We start from the raw sequence: 18760 nt of genomic DNA, 5'->3' as shown, positions 1-18760 counted from the left end.
GCTTCAGGTCTTGGTTCTGGTGGGGTTGTTCGCAGAGCCTCTGATTCTGGTGTGTGGGCTCCAGGTTGGGGCACACCGGATGGAACCCGAGCCCCCTGCACTGCAAGGGGGACTCTTAACCAGCGGACCGCCAGGGAAGCCCCCGAGAATGCTGAGGACGGTCTAAATCGAGTGCTGACTGAGAAGTAACTACATAGAGACAGGGGTCCACTTCACGTAGCCACTGCTCAGAGGCTCAGTCATGTCTGACTTGGCAGCCCCATGGACCATCGCCCGCCAGGCTCCCCTGTCCGCGGGGTTTCTCAAGCAGGGATCCTTCTTCTCCTCCTGCGGGTCTTCCCGACGCAGGGATCAAACCCGCGTCTCTCACACCTCCCGCTGTGGCAGGATGTTTTCACCATGGAGCCCCACCTGGGAAGCCCCATGTGGTTATCACACCCAACGGCCTTCCCCGGATGAACACAAGCAGGAAGCCCCCTCACACACATTGCCCCTCAACGAGCGGCACTCACCAGCCTTCTTTCTGCCTCCACCTGGGCCTTGTTTGTGGCCAGGGAGTGCTCAGGGTGCAGGGAATGCTCAGCAGGGAGTGCTCAGGGTGCAGGGAGTGCTCAGCAGGGAGTGCTCAGGGTCCAGGGAGTGCTCAGTGGCCAGGGAGTGCTCAGCAGGGAGTGCTCAGGGTCCAGGGAGTGCTCAGTGGCCAGGGAGTGCTCAGGGTGCAGGGAGTGCTCAGGGTCCAGGGAGTGCTCAGTGGCCAGGGAGTGCTCAGGGGCCAGGGAGTGCTCAGTGGCCAGGGAGTGCTCAGGGGCCATGAAGTGCTCAGGGGCCAGGGAGTGCTCAGGGTGCAGGGAGTGCTCAGGGTGCAGGGAGTGCTCAGGGTGCAAGGAGTGCTCAGCAGGGAGTGCTCAGGGTGCAGGGAGTGCTCAGCAGGGAGTGCTCAGCAGGGAGTGCTCAGGGTGCAGGGAGTGCTCAGTGGCCAGGGAGTGCTCAGCAGGGAGTGCTCAGGATCCAGGGAGTGCTTAGTGGCCAGGGAGTGCTCAGGGTGCAGGGAGTGCTCAGTGGCCAGGGAGTGCTGAGGGTGCAGGGAGTGCTCAGCAGGGAGTGCTCAGGGGCCAGGGAGTGCTCAGTGGCCAGGGAGTGCTCAGGGTGCAGGGAGTGCTCAGCAGGGAGTGCTCAGGGGCCAGGGAGTGCTCAGGGTGCAGGGAGTGCTCAGCAGGGAGTGCTCAGGGGCCAGGGAGTGCTCAGCAGGGAGTGCTCAGGGGCCAGGGAGTGCTTAGTGGCCAGGGAGTGCTCAGGGTGCAGGGAGTGCTCAGTGGCCAGGGAGTGCTCAGCAGGGAGTGCTCAGGGGCCAGGGAGTGCTCAGTGGCCAGGGAGTGCTCAGGGTGCAGGGAGTGCTCAGCAGGGAGTGCTCAGCAGGGAGTGCTCAGGGTGCAGGGAGTGCTCAGGGTGCAGGGAGTGCTCAGGGGCCAGGGAGTGCTCAGGGGCCAGGGAGTGCTCAGCAGGGAGTGCTCAGGGGCCAGGGAGTGCTCAGCAGGGAGTGCTCAGGGTGCAGGGAGTGCTCGGGGTCACTCCGAGCCTGGCCTGGGCTCCCCCGGCCCTGCCTGCAGCCTTCCCCACTCCGGAGCACCCCTGCTCCCTCACCAGCTCTCGTCCATACCCCGGGCAAGGGATCCAACCCTCCCCCTGCGGCCCAGCAGGCTACTTGACAACAGAAAACCCCCACAATCTGTCATGAGGCTAAAAACAAAGATGCGTCCAGATTAAGACACAGGTGGAGCGCTGCAGGCCTTCCCAGCCTCCAGGCCGAGCTCGGGGTCTCGGAACACCCAGCGCCCTGCACCCAGATTACAGATGAGTCAGGGACTGACGCCATGGCAAGAGTTTTAATGGAAAGTCAAGCCATCTTTTTCATCTCAGGTGTAAGACAGAGAAAGCAGAGCACCGCTGCCCCGTTTGCCTGCTTATCTAGAGAAGAAGTGTTTTCGGGAAAAGTGGTAAAGCGTGTCCCTTTACGCCTGGGCGAACCACCAAGAACTAGGGCAGACGGCGGCCGGAGGAGCCGGGAGGCCCCTCAGTCACAGAAGGACGGCCTGCAGACCCGGTAGCTGCGGTGGAAGTTGAGCCGGTCATAGGAGGTGATGTAGTTGTCAGGACCCGTCACGATGCTCTTCTCCATGTAGACGTTGAGAGTGTTGTTCTGGAACATTCCACCCACTGCAACTTGTCTAGAAAACTTATACGAATTTGGATAAAACACCTTCTGGAAGTGAGAAGGGGACACTGGGGTTAGTTATGCGGGATAACACTCGAGCAATCGGTCACCAGGCACCTTTGGAATAAAAATGAGCATCTGTGAGAAAATGCTGTTCCTAAAACCAGAAAACAGAGAGGCCGAGGGGCGCGCGCGCGGAACGGCCTCGTCTGCCCTTGGACTTCACAGGTGACTCGGTCGGTAAAGGATCTGCCTGCGATGGAGGAGACCCAGGTTCGACCCCTGGGTCGGGAGGATCCCCTGGAGGAAATGGCGACTCACTCCAGTGTCCTTGCCCGGCGGGCAGCAGTCCACGTGGGCACAAGAGTCGGACACGACTGAGCGACTGAACCACCAGCACCGCCCCGGTTTACGCCTAATGCCGGGGGGTCATGACGGAAGGTGCCTCCCTCCACGGCTACGTGGGCTCTAACAGCCGGGCGAGGCAGTGCCGTCTGGGTCTGGTTACAGGGGGTCAGGCCGAAGCCGTGCCCAGCTCTGCTTCTGCCTAACTACGGCAAGTCACTGGGCCTCTCTGCGCCTGAGCTTTCTGTGGAAAAGAAGTGGCGTGAATAGGTTTCGGCCTTGACAGGGAATCAGAACCTTTTGCAGAACCTCAGAACCATTCTGAGGGCCCCACCCCACCCACCGAGGGGGCTCGGGAGGGGCTGCCCTCACGGGGCGGGGCTGCCGTGAGGACACAGGGGGGCTGCCGGTGTGTGCGGGCACCCAGGGGTGGCGGTCCTTTCAGCAACCCAGCGTCGCCAGGTGACCTGGGCGTCTCTACAGAAGGGGCCTGGACCGCTGTGGGACAGGTGACCTGTTCTAGAGTCCCCTGTGTCAAGAAGGCCACCTGATATTCCGTCTCCTCAACGGGAAGCAAATGCAAAGAAAAATGGCCTTCGGTGTATTTTGGAGGGTTTTTCAGATGTTTTGCCTGTTTTGTGTGTGTGTGTGTTTTGTGTTTTGTTTCGCTTTGTTGGTTTTTGGAGGTTTATGGGCCATGCCATGCAGCTTGCCAGATCTTAGTTCCTTGGACAGGGATCAAACTTTCGACCCCGGCGAGGGAAGCATGGATTCCCAACCACCGGGCCTCCACGGCATTCCCAGTGCACTCATTTTTCAGAGCAGCAGTTCCCTCTCGCCCCCTGCAGCACACGCGCAGCTGCCGGGGTGCGTGTGTGTGTCTCACAGCGCAGAGCGTGCAGGATGGCCGATCCAGTGTGGGCGGGTTCTCATTAACCAAGTCAGCAGCACACGCTCAGGTCCACTTTCCGAGCTGTGCGTTCTGGGTTCTAACAAATGGATAAGGAGTGACACGCATCCACCGTTACAGTGTCAGGAAGGATAGTTTCCTTCAGTATATGTTTTAAAGCGCAAAACACGCATTTTTATTTTCTGTTCCCACACGGGGAGGAAACAGTCCTGCTTGACGAGTCCAGCAGCCACACGCAGGCCGGAAACTGGAAAGCAGGCTCCTGATAAAGCAGGTCGACGATGAGCAGGAAAAGCTCCTCCTAAACCTGCCTCGTGAGAGCCCCGTGCTTCACGGCCCGCTGTCTCTGCCTCGTAAGACCAGCACATGGCCTTTGCCCGAGAGCAGAGCATCTGGGCTCGTGTTAGTGAGCACGGCGGTCTTTTGTGTGGAAACACCTGATCCCTTGGTTTGGGAGCATGATCTTTAGTGTTCTGGAAACTTTCTAGGTAAACAATCTTTTTTTGTTAAGAGCTGTACTCCCTCACGCAAAACAAGTAAAGAAGCGATTGTCCAGCTCTTTTTAAATGAGGACTATCTGGGGGCTCAGTGGTAGAGAATCCGCCTGCCAGTGCAGGAGACGTGGGTTCACGCTCTGGTCCAGAAAGACGCCACACGCTTCAGAGCAAGTGAGCCCGTGACCCGCAACCACTGAGCCTGTGTCCAGAGCCCGTGCTCCGCACAGAGAGGCACCGCCGCCAGAGGAAAGCCCGTGCAGCAACAAGTGTCCAGCAGAGTGTAAGCCAAACACACGATCCACAACGCGTTTTAAAAGTGAGGCTATTTTGGAAGAAAACCAACGTGGCCCCCCAAGCGGGTGGTCCACCGACTGGGGTCCCCACGGGTGACTCACACCAGCACACCGGCCCTTCTCCTGGAGGCAGCAGGGCCGTTGGGAGGACTCGAGGAGGCCCCCCGCCATGTGAAGTCGATCAAGAAGGACTCAGCTTCCCCAAAGGTGCAGAGACCACAGTCCTTTTGGAACCTGAGCTTTCACCACCCAGTGCTGCCTCTTAGGGTCACAGGTTAATATCTCCAAAATGAAAGCAGTCCTTCATTTATTTGCCTCAAACCTACTGCCTAAAAGAGCTGGCTCCTCGTAGGAGTGGATGGGGCCAGTCCTCGGGGATGTTGGAAACCAGTCTACAGGCTTCCCCCGGCTGGTAAAGAAGCCGCCACCCGATGCAGGAGACACAAAAGACCCGGGTTGGATCTCTGGGTTGGAAAGATCCCCTGGAAGAGGAGATGACAACCCGCTCCAGTGTATTCTTGCAAGCAAAATTCCGAGGACAGAAGAGCCTGGCAGGCTACAGTCAATGGGGTCCCAAAGAGTTGGACACAACTGAGCAAGCGTATACACACAAGCAAGCCTACCAGGCCCCTTTCCCAACCTTTAAAAACTGTTTGCTACGTTCATGTCCTGTTCCAAAGAGATGTGAGGTGACCCCTTTCCATTTGTGATGTTGCAACTCCGGACACACACACACACCCCGTACACACCCACGCACCCCCCTCCAGAGCCTTTCCTTGCTTCCTCCTTACCGGCATCTCGTGCACAGTGGGGGCTCTGCTACCATAAACTTGGTTACTGGTCCTGTACACTGAGGGGGGCTCCTTGGTCCTGGCAGATGAAAAGAACACTTTTATTTTCCACTCATTTGTTCTAAGTCTGCCCAAGCCACAGCTTTACCGTGTTAGGTTGACAGAGCTTTGTAGGCACGCAATGCAGCTGGGGACCCGGGCTCCTGTGGGGTGCAGGGCTGGCCTTCCTGGCAGGTTCCTTCAGCCTCCCTTGACTCCTCTGCTGACCTCTGCCAAAGCCATAAAGAACCCCCACGTGGAAAGTGCTGGCCCTCAGCCCCAGCAAGCCCTGATCCCATGTTGTCATTTCCTGGGGGGGTGTGGAAGTTGGGATCTGTGACTCAGCTTCCAGACCTGGGGGGCGGGGGGGAGGGAGGGGGCGCGGGGCGCCCCTCCACTTCTGAGCCTCCAGGAGAAAATGTCCCTGCTGTCTCCAGCCCTGATATCAGCTAGTGGTACAGCGGCGTAACCGAGGGACCGTGGGCTCCGACACGCCAGCTCTGCCTCTTACTAACTATGGGCAAGAGCGTATCTTTCTACCTCCCAGCTTCATTTCCCAGCTGAGCCGATCCCGGGGGCTTGTAGAGGGACTAAGTGGGGGTCAAGAAAGGCACGCAGCCTGCGCCTTAGAGCCCGCAGGGCGCGCGCCCCTCGCAGCCCGGTGATGGGCGCGTCGTCCGCGCGTCTCCAGCGGACCGGCCCTCCCCTCTCGGACAGGACCGCAGGCTGGCCGCGCCCTAGGGGTGTGGCCACGATCTCCACCCCGGGCACGCCCCGCCCAGCGCCCGCTGCCTCCACCCGCACCGCCCCGCTCCTGTGATGGTGAACCGCTGGCCCGGCTTTTGACTCGGGGGTCAGGCTGGGGCCCGTGGGCTGAGCCGAGGCAGGCCCAGCTGGGCACCTGGCTGCCCGCCGGACCAGGAGCACTGGTCTTTCCTCCTTGCACGCAAGGCAGACCCTCCGCGGACTCCCGGGTGCTCACCTGTAGCCCCGAAACCAGGCCGGGTTGTTGAACCTGGCCGGCAGGTCCTCGCTCACGCGGTAGCAGTCGCTGGTTTTCTCCGGCGGGGGCCCGCCCTTGGGTTCCTCGGGCTCCGCGCACGCTTGGGGGTCCTCCTCCGACATCCCGCCTCGGTTGCCCCGCGCTCGGGGGGCACAGAAGGCGCGGGCGGCGGCGCGGCGTCCTGTTCCTAAGCGACGGCCCGCCCCCCGCCCCCCGCCCCAGGCACGGGCGGGGCCCTTAAAGGCGCCGCGACCCCCGGGCGGGAGCCACCCCCCCCCCCCCCGCCACCGCCGGCGGGTCGGGCAGAAGTCCTAGTTCTAGAAGCTTCCTTGGCAAGCCCCGAGGCCCTGGACTGGCTGCGAGAAAAGGGATCACTTGCTGGGGCCGCAGTGCGGAGGCCCCTGTGCTCTGAAACCACCGGCGCGAACGCACGCCACGTTTCCCCAAACGCGGGGCGGGTCTCGGGGCACCGAAGACCCCGGCCCAGGCTCATCAGTGGGGCTCGGTGCTCCGAGGCCGCTCTGCGGCGGGGACCCGGCGCTCGCCGCGCGGCAGGGCTGCGCCGTGACCTCGCCACTCCGCCTGCGGACTCGGCCGTACCCTGGGTCTGAGGCTGGACCGCACACTGGACTAACCTGATGGAGCCCTTCTAAGCCACTTATTGCTGTGAGAACTGGCCGGGCGGGAGCGCGGCCCCCCTGCCCGGCGGGTACCCCCGGGAAGCGTGGGGCTCCTCGGCCGCCCGGCCCCGTGCAGGGAGGGGGCGAGGGCGCCGGGACGGGGGACGGGGCGGGGAGACAGGCCCCCAGGCCCCGCGCCCGACCGGACCACGGGCCCTGGCCGCCACGCCCTCCCTGCGGTTCCGCCCGGGCGGGCCTGGGGTACGGCTCCCCGGGGACCGCGCGCTCGGACTTGGGGCGGCCGGCGGGGGCGCGCCGGGCTTCCGGACGAGGCGGCGGCGGCGCAGTGGCACCTCCGGGCCTGCGGGCGGCGCTGCGGCGGGGGCGGCGCGGGCCCCGGCGTTGGGGGGAGCCGCTCGTGCGGCCGCGCCGCCGGGCCCGTCGTGCGTGCGTGCGTGCGTGCGTGCGTGCGTGCCTCCGTCCGCCCGTCCCCGAGGCCGTCCGCCCGGATCCGCGCCATGGCGCCTGGCGCGGTGCTGCCCCGGCTGCTCGGAGCGGGTGAGGGGCCCGGGGTGGCGCGCGCGGCGGGCGCCCCTCCGGGGCGGGGCGGGGGGCGGGGGCGCGCTCTGAGTCCGCTGTCTGCGCAGGTGTCCGGGCGGCGCCCCGAAGCCGGGCCGCGCCGAGAGGCCGGACGCTGGGGAGCGCCGCGCCCGCCGCCGCCCGCGAGCCCGAGCGCGACAGCGGTAAGGGCGCCCTAGGTCTTGGTGCGGCCCCGGGGGTGCGGGCGCCCTGGGTCTTGGTGCGGCCCCGGGGGTGCGGGCGCCCTGGGTCTTCGTGCGGCCCCGGGAGTGCGGGCCGGGGGACGCGGGCCCCGGGAGGGGCTGCGGGTCCGGGAGGGAGAGCCCCACGCGCCGCACGCGCTGCCGCGGCCTCCGAGTCCCCGCCCCGCCACCGGGCCGAGGCCGGCCGGCCCCGAGCTGCTGCCTGGAGGGAGTTTCTGCGGGCGGCCGGCGGGACCACGGGGGCCGCAGACACAGACATCAGCCGGCTGCCTCTTCGCCGAGTGGGGACCTGGACGGGTTTACCCGGGAGCGAAGCCATGGTCAGATCCGGTTTCCCGCCCCCGAGCCTGCGCAGAAGTCCCCGGGTCCCCCCAGCATCTGCCGCCGCCCTCCGCAGGCCCCAGGCTCTGGGGGAGCCGGGACCCGGGGCCTGCATGCTCTCCACCTCCCCGCCCAGATCTCAGCGCCCGGATCCTGAGCGAGCCCCTCAAGCACGCCGACTTCTTTAACGTCAAGGAGCTGTTTTCCGTGCGAAGTCTCTTCAACGCCCGCGTGCACCTGGGCCACAAGGCTGGCTGTCGGCACAGGTGAGCGTGGGCCTGGTGGCTGTGGCTCGTCCAGGGCGCTTGGGCCCCTGCCTTGAGGTCCAGGCCCCCCTCTTCAGTTTGTTTTCAGAGCACGTACCCCCCTTTTCCTCCGTATGGGATCGTGGAGTCCCCGGGAGGGATGGATGCTTATTCTCAGAATCAGCTTGCTTCTCTCCCCCCAAGCCTCCCGTGGGGCTCATGGTCCTCACAGGGGCAGGCCGGCTGGTCTTGTAGGTCCTGTAAACCGGCGATGGGACGGAGGCTGGCAAGGCCACCCCCTTGGAGGGACATCCCAATGGCAGGCTGAGGATCGGTGACTGGCCGTCCTTTCAGGTGGCCGTTGTGAGGGCCTGGTTGAGAGTGGACTGGGGGCCGGAGGGGTGGGGGCGGTGGCTGCTGGGGCAGAGCCAAGCAGTGGCTGGGCCTGGGGTGATGGTGGGGAGCCGAGCACAGCAGGCGTCTGCGTTCTTCACGTTGGAAACTTAGGTCCTGAGCGGGTGACGCTTTGGCCACCCCAGGACAGTGTCACACAGGTGCCCTCGGAGGAAGCAGCCTGGACCAGGGGCGCCACACCAGGGCCTTCAGAGGGCATGTGGGGCAGAAGGGCGGGGGCGGCCCTGGGCAGGAGCCCGGGTGCCAGGCATCCCGGAGTCTGGGGGAGGGGCCGGGAAGTGAGAGGGTGCGCTGCTGGGGGTTCTTCGCAGAAGTCTCCCGTGCTGAGGGCGCTGGGCCTGTGGGCCCTTGGCGGCGTCTGTGGGGAGGACAGAATCCAGATGGCAGTGAGCAGGAACGTGAACGGAGTGGGAGGAGACAGACCACGAGGGCACACTCTGGCACCCGGCCCCTCTGCCAGGCCCGCAGGTCTGGGCCGCAGGATTCCCCTCCAAGGCCTGGCTGGTTCCTGCTCCAGCCGGCGCCCCTGCCCTGCTGGTCCCCCAGCCCTGGGTGGTCTCTGTGGTAAAGCCGTAGTAACGAGGGTGGCTGCCACATATGAAGCCCTGGGCAGGACACTGGATGTCACCTGTGAGCGTCCAGACATCCCTGTGGGGTCCTTTCTGTTAGGGTCGCCACGTGACAAGCTGCAGGTTCAGAAGGTAGAGTTCTCTGGCCTGAGACGTGGACACAGCCTGCAGCCCAGCCTGCTCTGTTGGTCCAGCCCCCTGACTGCCCCTGGTGGTCATTCTTGGGGCGGGGCCCTCGCTGTGTCATCATGGGGAAGGCTGCAGACAGTACCGGCCCCAGGGTGGTGGGGTGTGAGGAGCAGGACAAGCGAGGGCGGTGGGAGGTGGCCTCGGGCGGCTCACGCCGGCTCCGCGTCCGGTAGGTTCATGGAGCCGTACATCTTCGGGAGCCGCCTGGGCCAGGACATCATTGACCTGGAGCAGACGGCCACGCACCTGCAGCTCGCCCTGAACTTCACGGCCCACGTGGCCTTCCGCGGGGGCATCATCCTGTTCTTGAGCCGTGCCCGGCAGTTCTCACACCTGATCGAGAGCACAGCCCGGAGCTGCGGTGAGTACGCCCACACGCGCTACTTCAAGGGCGGCCTGCTGACCAACGCGCCCCTCCTGCTGGGCCCCCAGGTCCGCCTGCCGGACCTCATCATCTTCCTGCACACGCTCAACAACGTCTTTGAGCCCCACGTGGCCGTGAGGGATGCGGCCAAGATGAACATCCCCACCGTGGGCATCGTGGACACCAACTGCAACCCCTGCCTCATCACCTACCCCGTCCCTGGCAACGACGACTCGCCCCCGGCTGTGCAGCTCTTCTGCCGGCTCTTCCAGACGGTGGTCACCCGGGCCAAGGAGAAGCGCCGGCAGCTCGAGGCCTTGCACCGGTTGCAGGGCACCCCAGGCCCCCACCCAGCCGACCCCACTGCCCCGGGAGCGCCTTCCCCTGGAGCGCAGGCCGGGCTGGGCGTGGGCCACTCCCCCTGACCCGCCCAACCTCCTCCTGGGGGGAAGGAGCAGCCTGTCCTGAGCTGGGGGCGCCTCTAGACCTTCCAGGCTTTGGGCCCCTGCTGCTAGGAACTACGCTCAGCAGCAGCCCGCCTGGGGGGCTCACCCGGCAAGGGGCCTGTCCGCAAAGGACCCCTCAGAAAACACTGTGTCCCCAGAGCGTGAAGCCCTTGCATCCACCCTGAGACGAGCCCCCGTGTTAGGCGCGTCCGCACTGCGGGCCGACTCTTCTCGTGACCCGGGTCGGGCTGCTCTGCAGTCTCCCGGTTTCAGGGGCTGGTTTGTAACGTGAGGCTGCAGGGTGAGCACTTCAGAGGATCCCGTCTGGGCTGGGCCAGGCTGAGCGAAGCAGGCAGCGTGGTTGCCGCAGAAATAAAGCTTGGGTCCGGGCAGGGCGGGCCCCGGGCCCCTGGTCCTGCAGTCTGTTCTGTGTGGTCTCTCTCCATCAGCGCCCACAGGGCACACAAGGCCCCTCGCCGCCCCCGGGTCTCTGAGCCTCCGTGGACCAGCAGCTTGTGGCCGTGGGCTCAGCAGGGCATAGAGGCCTGGTGACCCCCCACTTCCTGGACAGGCCTCCTCCACATGGGTGGGGTGGGGGCGCCCCCCTGTTCACAAGGACCTCTCGATGCTCCTCATCACGGGACCCCCCCGGGCAGCCCTCGCGTTCCCGGACAGGGTGTGGGCCTCCCGGGACCCCGCCTCAGGGTTCCCAGGATACCTGATGCCCCAGGAACCTGTCTGGTGGGGGGGACAGACACATGCCCACCCAGGAACCACAGCGGTGCATGGGGGCAGCGAGATGCCCCAGGGCCCACTCTGTCTTCGAGGTGGGGGTGCACAGTGGAGGTCCCAGTGTGAAGGGTCTCCTGTTCGGAAGGTGAGGGAGCTGTATGGTGGCCTGAGAGCAGCCGCTGGCAGGCTGCTTTAATTCGGGAGCACAGGACAGAGACGTTCAGAGGCTGGCAGACTGAGGGGCCCCAATGGGCTCTCCCACCACAGAGCGCCTCCCTCAGAGTGCGGGTGCGCGCGCCCGAACTCGGTGGTGGAACTCTGCACGGATGGTCCCTCTGCGCCCCGGGGTGCCAGCATGCACAGCCGAGGCCCTTGGGGCCAGCGTAGCGTGAGGCGGTTCACTGGCCGTAGATGGGCCTCCCCAGGGCAGAGGGTCCCCACACCCTTCAGAAGCAGGCTGTCTAGGGAAGGCCACACGGGGCAGGGGGACGGAGGACACTTGGGGTCACGGGCAGCTGAGATGCCGGGCTGGGCCAGGGGGAGCAGCCCTACCACCCCCGTTTCCGGGCGGCCCCAGGCGCCTCTCCCCCGAGAATCCCCTGGAACCTGTGCCAGGCGGGAGTGTCTGGGTCCCCGACTGTGCAGCCTGCCCTGGGGCGCTGGGAGCCGCGGGCAGTCGCCAGCCAGGCGGACACGGGTGAGCTGGACAGCCTAGGGCACAGGCCCAGCAGGGAGGTGCGGAGCTGGGCTGAGGGCCTGCCCGGGCCCTCCCGGGGGGCGCAGCGCAGACTCCCATCCTGGTCGGAGGTCGGCGTCCCGCCAGGCGGCACAGCTGGCGGTACCTGTGCCTCCCCACGGCCGCGTCTGCGTACAGAGGCATCCGCCCTGCAGGACAGAACCCGAGAGTGCGGGAGCTTCGAGGCTGGTGGTGAAGGCCTCCCCTCCCACTACGCATCGAAGCTGCCCTGGCCGGCTGGTGTCCCGGGGCCCGGGAGAGCCGGGTCCGGGGGGACCTGGGGCCAGAGCGGGTGAGGCAGGCGCACCGCGCCACCACCTGGGCCACAAAGGCTCGGGTGGGCGTGGAGGGCGCTCCAGGCCTGGGGATCTGGGGCCAGACGCCACCTGGCCCCGCTCCCGGGTCCAGCACAGACCTTCGCCTGCAGGCCCAGGCCCAACCCAAGGAGCTGGACTCCTCCACCCCCCGGCGCCATCCACGCCTGGCCCTGGTTGTGTGCCAAGGCAATTCTTTGCATTTCAGGATGTGAGCCCGAGTATTCTCGCTGTTTGCATTTTGAACTGTCCCGCTATTTGAAAATGAGCTCTGAGTGTAAATGGATCCTCTCCGAAGCTGGATGAGCCCCTCGGGCTGGGGATGGGCACACCAGACCCTCTGGAGGAGCCGCTGGAGCACTTGGTGCCCGCCTTCCGGGTCAGCGACCCCTCATACGTCACCAGCTTCCCGTGAGCCTACTAGCCTTCCCCCTGCCCCGCAGGCCCTGGGTCCGCCTTCTCTCCGCCCGGCAGGTCCTGGACCCGCCTTCCCCCCGCCCATCAGGTCCTGGGCCCGCCTTCCCCCCGCCCACCAGGTTCTGGGCCCGCCTTCCCCCCGCCCAGCAGGTCCTGGGCCCGCCTTCCCCCCGCCCACCAGGTTCTGGGCCCGCCTTCCCCCCGCCCAGCAGGTCCTGGGCCCGCCTTCCCCCCGCCCACCAGGCTCTGGGCCCGCCTTCCCCCCGCCCAGCAGGTCCGGGACCCGCCTTCCCGCCCGCCCAGCAGGTCCTGGACCGGCAGTTCAAGAGGCGAGCTCCCCGCCCCCCCGGCCCAGCGGCCCAGCGACCTGCTGTGTGGCTTGGGAAAGTCTCTTCACCTCTCTGAGCCGCTCCATACGCGTGGACTGTGCGGCCTCGTGCCTGGCCCGGCGGAAAGGGCTCCCGAGGGACGGGGTTGTTTTCGTTGAGCTTTTCCTCCCCTGTGAAGAAGCTCTCTGCCTCCAGCCCTTGGGCAGAGCCGTCTTCCCATTTGTAAAGGAAGCTCAGGATCCTATCTCGGGGTCCCCTCCAGGGAGCAGCCGGAGCAGGGATCGCTGGGGGCTGGCAGAGAGCCCCAGGGCCCCTCAGGTGTCTGTAAGGTGCTGGTTGGGGCTCATTCATTCGGCAAATCCGTATGCAGCACCTACTGTGTGCAGCGCAGCCAGGCCGGAGCAATGAACAGAGCAGGCGCGGCCCTTCCCGCCCTCCTGCAGTTCCCTTTCGGGGAGGGGGGGGCAGAGTGGGGCGGGAGGCCCAGAGTTGGGGGGTGACCCAGAGTGGGGGTGGGGCAGACAGGAGTGAGTCGGGCTCCCCCAGGAAGGGAGAGGTGGTCACCGTGGACAGAGGGCTCCCTCCAGCCGAGACTGCCCGCCCCCGCTGCTGACCAGGCCTTGGCGTCCAGATGGGCGGGGCGAGCCCAGAAGCCCGGCCCCCAGGGGGTGCCAGGGGAAGCCCGAGAGGAAGGAAAGGCCAGGCCCTGACTCTGCTGCCCGCCCGCGCGCCCCCAGCATGGTCTCCTCCATCCTGGGCACCCGGCTGGACCAGGACTTCTGTCAGCCCCCCGACCTCCCCTGCCTCAGGCAGCTGCCACTCAACATGCCCAGCTCCAACCTGGAGCGCGGGGCTCGCCTTCTCCCAGCGCAGCTGGAGTCCGCGGACCTCAGCGAGGCAGAGCCGGAGGGGGAGGTGGGTGGAGGGCCACGGGGGGAGCAGAGACTGGCCTCAGACAGCCCGTGTGGGGACCACCGTCGGGGACCGCGGTCTGGCGCTTCCGGCATGGGCGGCGGGAAGTTCTCCGCCTTTGGAAGGCAGGCTTGGGGACCTCCTGCAGCCTCACCGCATCACAGGATGTGGAGCCGCCCCCAGCAGCAGCCCCGGCACAACCCTCAGACCTCGGTCCGGCGGCAGAAGCAGCCGCAGATGGAGCGGCTCCCGGAGCCGGAGGCGCCCCGCAGCGTCTGGACGGCCCGCCGAGCAGGAGCACCAGGGCTGCGCCGCGGCGGCACCTGGTCCTGAGGAGACGCCGACCGCCTGGACCCCCCGCCCCGCCCGGAGGCCAGCCCACCCGGTGCCCGCGCCCCAGACTTCCTCTCCCCTCCCTGTGGCCGTCTCTGTTTCCAATCTTATTGTTTCATGTCCTATCATTTATGGTGTCTTTTGTTTTTCTCGTATCTATCTTAATCGGAGAATAATTACAACAGTGTGATGGGTTTTGCCATGCATCAACGTGAGCTGGCCACAGGCACACGTGTGTCCCCCTGTCCTGAACCTGCCTCCCGCCTCCCTCCCCACCCCCTCCTGCCGGCTGTCCCAGGGCAGCACTGGCGTGGGTGCCCCCCTTTGCGCATCCAGCTCGCACTGCCCATCGACTATACATGTGGCAACGGGCCTCTTTCAGTGCCGTCCTCGCAGATCATCCCGCCCTCGTCTGCTCCCCGAGCCCAGAGGCTGTTCTCTCCACCCGTGTCTCCCCTGCTGCCCTGCACGCAGAGCTGGCGTCGCCGTCTGTCTCAGTCCCTACGTGAGCATCAACGTACGGTGTTACGCCTTCACAGAAGCAAGTCTGTTCTGAGCTGTGCGCTTCTGGAGTCTACAGCCCTCCCCACGGCCTCAGGCGGACAGGTTTCCTCCCGAGAAGGGAACCCAAAGCGTCCACTGACCCCCCTCTCCCCCAGCCCTAACCTGCTTCCTCTCTCTGCTCTTTCCCTGTTCTGGATGTTTCCTGTGAAGAGAATCATACAAGGTCACTTTTTGTATCAGCCACATATTTTAAGAGGGGAGTAGTTAACTTTTGTTTTCTTTTTTAATTGGAAGTAGCATTTTTTGTTTTATGAAAGGGAAATTTCAGGTGAGTTAAAGATAAGATATACAAATTGAAGTATGTTTTGTAAATACACGTACAGTCTCAGGGTTTAAGACCCCTGCTCTAAGCGTGGCCCCACAGCCAGAAGATGGAAGCGCCTGGCTCCTCCCACAGCCAAACAGACAGACATGCCGAGAGCTGGGAGGACAGACCGCGAGCCGGGACGACGCCCCTCGCGTCCCAGGGCCAGAGAGCGGTTTGACACCCCTGTGGTCCCCAGATCTTGAAAGTCAATGTTCTAAAAAGGGACAGACAAGGGCACGTCTAACAGGAGGCGACGCACGTGGTTGGTGCACGTGAGAGACGCTCGGCCTCCCGGCAGCACGAGAACGTAAACACTGGAGACGGCAGTGTCGCCCCGGCCCTGGCGGCTTTCCAGGCTGGTGACGACCAGCGCTGGGGACAACGTGAGGAGAGGCCAGCAGACCCCCTGCAGGGAGGTGTGGAGGACACGCCTCTCTGGGAGAACCGTGCGTGGGACCCCAGGGCCCCACAGGCGCATCCCTTTACCTGCAGGGCGACTCCCGGGAGCTCACCCACGGGGCTCCTCGCGTGTGTCGGCGGGGAGGATCCCAGGGGCATGTACCTGCAGGGCGACTCCCGGGAGCTCACCATAGGAGTCCTCACAGTTTTTCACAGCTGCTTTGTCAAGAGTCGCCATCACGGCACCGGTTGAGATGGCAGGGGCCCGGAAACAATCATGTCTGTGGAGGGGGGACGGGATCCACCAGGCATGGTCCGCGTGAACGAGTGAATGCCCCACGGCTGCTAAAGTGGGTGGCGGCAGAGAGACTCCAGGGGTGTCTTACCTGAGTCGCGTGGCCCAGCCCTCTGCATCCAGGATCCTGGCTGTGAGACAACGGATGTGATGTTAGCAGGGAGACACACAGCGACGTGCATGGATCTGCGTGTGGGAGACAGAGGTAGGAGGAGAGAGGCGGCGCAGAGGCCTCCGGGGGAACCTTCATGCCACGCCTGCTCTGGGTGGCATTTAAATTTGTTATAAACTGTGTGTGTGTGTGCGTGTGTGTTTTTCTGTGTGTGCACAGTTCAGTTCAGTTCAGTCGCTCAGTCATGTCTGACTCTGCGACCCCATGAATCGCAGCATGCCAGGCCTCCCTGTCCATCACCAACTCCCAGAGTTCACTCAGACTCACGTCCGTTGAGTCCGTGATGCTATCCAGCCATCTCATCCTGGGTTGTCCCCTTCTCCTCCCGCCCCCAATCCCTCCCAGCATCAGGGTCTTCCAATGAGTCAACTCTTCGCATGAGGTGGCCAAAGTACTGGAGCTTCAGCTTTAGCATCATTCCTTCCAAAGAAATCCCAGGGTTGATCTCTTTCAGAATGGACTGGTTGGATCTCCTTGCAGTCCAAGGACTCTCAAGAGTCTTCTCCAACACCACAGTTCAAAAGCATCAATTCTTTGGCGCTCAGCCTTCTTCACAGTCCAGCTCTCACATCCATGCATGACAATAGGAAAAACCATAGCCTTGACTAGACGGACCTTAGTCGGCAAAGAAATGTCTCTGCTTTTGAATATACTATCTAGGTTGGTCATAACTGTTCTTCCAAGGAGTAAGCATCTTTTAATTTCATGGCTGCAGTCACCATCTGCAGTGATTTTGGAGCCCCCAAAAATAAAGTCTGACACTGTTTCCACTGTTTTCCCATCTATTTCCCATGAAGTGATGGGACCGGATGGATGCCATGGTCTTCGTTTTCTGAATGTTGAGCTTTAAGCCAACTTTTTCACTGTCCTCTTTCACTTTCATCAAGAGGCTTTTTAGTTCGTCTTCACTTTCTGCCATAAGGGTGGTGTCATCTGCATATCTCAGGTTATTGATATTTCTCCCGGCAATCTTGATTCCAGCTTGTGCTTCTTCCAGCCCAGCGTTTCTCATGATGTACTCTGCATATAAGTTAAATAAGCAGGGTGACAATATACAGCCTTGACGTACTCCTTTCCCTATTTGGAACAAGTCTGTTGTTCCATGTCCAGTTCTAACTGTTGCTTCCTGACCTGCATACAGATTTCTCAAGAGGCAGGTCAGGTGGTCTGGTATTGCCATCTCTTGAAGAATTTCCCACAGTTTATTGTGATCCACACAGTCAAAGGCTTTGGCATAGTCAATAAAGGAGAAATAGATGTTTTTCTGGAACTCTCTTGCTTTTTCCATGATCCAGCAGATGTTGGCAATTTGATCTCTGGTTCTTCTGCCTTTTTCTAAAACCAGCTTGAACATCAGGAAGTTCACAGTTCACGTATTGCTGAAGCCTGGCTTGGAGAATTTTGAGCATTATTTTACTAGTGTGTGAGATGAGTGCAATTGTGGGGTAGTTTGAGCATTCTTTGGCATTGCCTTTCTTTGGGATTGGAATGAAAACTGACCTTTTCCAGTCCTGTGGCCACTGCTGAGTTTTCCATATTTGCTGGCTTATTGAGTGCAGCACTTTCACAGCATCATCTTTCAGGATTTGAAACAGCTCAACTGGAATTCCATCACCTCCACTAGCTTTGTTTGTAGTGATGCTTTCTAAGGCCCACTTGACTTCACATTCCAGGATGTCTGGCTCTAGGTGAGTGATCACACCATCATGATTATCCAGGTCGTGAAGATCTTTTTTGTACAGTTCTTCTGTGTATTCTTGCCACCTCTTCTTAATATCTTCTGTTTCTGTTAGGTCCATACCATTTCTGTCCTTTATCGAGCCCATCTTTGCATGAAATGTTCCCTTGGTATCTCTAATTTTCCTGAAGAGATCTCTAGTCTTTCCCATTCTGTTGTTTTCCTCTATTTCTTTGCATTGATCACTGAAGAAGGCTTTCTTATCTCTTCTTGCTATTCTTTGGAACTCTGCATTCAGATGCTTATATCTTTCCTTGTCTCCTTTGCTTTTCGCCTCTCTTCTTTTCACAGCTATTTGTAGGGCCTCCCGAGACAGCCATTTTGCTTTTTTGCATTTCTTTTCCATGGGGATGGTCTTGATCCCTGTCTCTTGTACAATGTCACGAACCTCTATCCATAGTTCATCAGGCACTCTATCTATCAGATCTAGGCCCTTAAATCTATTCCTCACTTCCACTGTATAATCATAAGGGACTTTATTTAGGTCATACCTGAATGGTCTAGCGGTTTTCCCTACTTTCTTCAATTTGAGTCTGTATTTGGTAATAAGGAGTTCATGATCTGAGCCACAGTCAGCTCCCGGTCTTGTTTTTGTTGACTGTATAGAGCTTCTCCATCTTTGGCTGCAAAGAATATAATCAATCTGATTTTGGTGTTGACCATCTGGTGATGTCCATGTGTAGAGTCTTCTCTTGTGTTGTTGGAAGAGGGTGTTTGCTATGACCAGTGCATTTTCTTGGCAAAACTATATTAGTCTTTGCCCTGCTTCATTCCATGTTCCAAGGCCAAATTTGCCTGTTACTCCAGGTGTTTCTTGACTTCCTACTTTTGCATTCCAGTCCCCTATAATGAAAAGGACATCTTTTTTGGGTGTTAGTTCTAAAAGGTCTTGTAGGTCTTCATAGAACCGTTCAGCTTCAGCTTCTTCAGCGTTACTGGTTGGGGCATAGACTTGGATAACTGTGATATTGAATGGTTTGCCTTGGAGACAAACAGAGATCATTCTGTCGTTTTTGAGATTGCATCCAAGTACTGCATTTTGGACTCTTTTGTTGACCATGATGGCTACTCCATTTCTTCTGAGGGATTCCTGCCCGCAGTAGTAGATATAATGGTCACCTGAGTTAAATTCACCCATCCCAGTCCATTTTAGTTCGCTGATTCCTAGAATGTCGACGTTCACCCTTGCCATCTCTTGTTTGACCACTTCCAATTTGCACAGGCACGCAGAATTTTGTCTCGTGCAGACACGTGCTACATGGCTGTGTGACGTGTGAGTGTACGTGTGTGCACACGTGTAAACACGTGTGTGTGTTGTGCTGATGTGTGTCTCCTGTGCATGCTCACATGTGTACATACGTCTGTCTGTGTGCATGTGTGTGTCTGTGAGTGTGCATGTCTGCCTGTGCACAGGTGGGGGAAGGCTCCAGACCGTTCCCACACTGCAGAGCTCTTAACTCCAGTGGTGGGTG

The 18760-nt window shown here is 61.7% G+C and overlaps 2 protein-coding genes across 4 annotated transcripts; one reads left to right on the top strand and one right to left on the bottom strand.

Annotated features, from left to right (window-relative positions):
* Window positions 1-1961: 1961 nt before the first annotated feature.
* PIERCE1 (piercer of microtubule wall 1) lies at window positions 1962-6286 on the bottom strand. 3 transcript variants are annotated; one of them, XM_068982390.1, is made up of 4 exons: window positions 6070-6286; window positions 5197-5317; window positions 5049-5127; window positions 2226-2260 (listed from the first exon to the last, which is right to left on the bottom strand). In XM_068982390.1, exons 1-3 carry the CDS (start codon window positions 6210-6212, stop codon window positions 5092-5094), a joined length of 300 nt encoding a protein of 99 aa, XP_068838491.1. In that variant the 5' UTR covers window positions 6213-6286; the 3' UTR covers window positions 2226-2260; window positions 5049-5091. The 3 variants fall into 3 exon arrangements, with proteins under 3 accessions (XP_068838482.1, XP_068838499.1, XP_068838491.1); XM_068982381.1 differs by lacking the exon at window positions 5197-5317 and having other exon boundaries at window positions 1962-2260; XM_068982398.1 differs by lacking the exons at window positions 2226-2260; window positions 5197-5317 and adding an exon at window positions 2030-2214.
* A 942-nt stretch (window positions 6287-7228) lies between these two features.
* MRPS2 (mitochondrial ribosomal protein S2) lies at window positions 7229-10396 on the top strand. The gene is made up of 4 exons (XM_068978560.1): window positions 7229-7268; window positions 7358-7453; window positions 7950-8079; window positions 9404-10396. Exons 1-4 carry the CDS (start codon window positions 7229-7231, stop codon window positions 10017-10019), a joined length of 882 nt encoding a protein of 293 aa, XP_068834661.1. The 3' UTR covers window positions 10020-10396.
* Window positions 10397-18760: the final 8364 nt, after the last annotated feature.

Source organism: Capricornis sumatraensis, chromosome 1, assembly GCF_032405125.1.
Source record: "Capricornis sumatraensis isolate serow.1 chromosome 1, serow.2, whole genome shotgun sequence".
Classification (NCBI taxonomy): domain Eukaryota; kingdom Metazoa; phylum Chordata; class Mammalia; order Artiodactyla; family Bovidae; genus Capricornis; species Capricornis sumatraensis.
Note: the sequence above shows the minus strand (reverse complement) of the source record. Positions and strands in the feature narration are given on the sequence as shown.

Excerpts from the sequence above, each read along its gene's own strand:
- PIERCE1 (XM_068982381.1), bottom strand. The coding sequence starts at position 6,212 with ATGTCGGAGGAGGACCCCCAAGCGTGCGCGGAGCCCGAGGAACCCAAG. Across the intron at positions 5,128-6,069 it reads GCCTGGTTTCGGGGCTACAG|GACCAAGGAGCCCCCCTCAG; the intron begins GTGAGCACCCGG and ends TTCATCTGCCAG. Across the intron at positions 2,261-5,048 it reads CCACTGTGCACGAGATGCCG|AAGGTGTTTTATCCAAATTC; the intron begins GTAAGGAGGAAG and ends TCTCACTTCCAG.
- MRPS2 (XM_068978560.1), top strand. The coding sequence starts at position 7,229 with ATGGCGCCTGGCGCGGTGCTGCCCCGGCTGCTCGGAGCGG. Across the intron at positions 7,454-7,949 it reads CGAGCCCGAGCGCGACAGCG|ATCTCAGCGCCCGGATCCTG; the intron begins GTAAGGGCGCCC and ends CTCCCCGCCCAG. Across the intron at positions 8,080-9,403 it reads AAGGCTGGCTGTCGGCACAG|GTTCATGGAGCCGTACATCT; the intron begins GTGAGCGTGGGC and ends CGCGTCCGGTAG.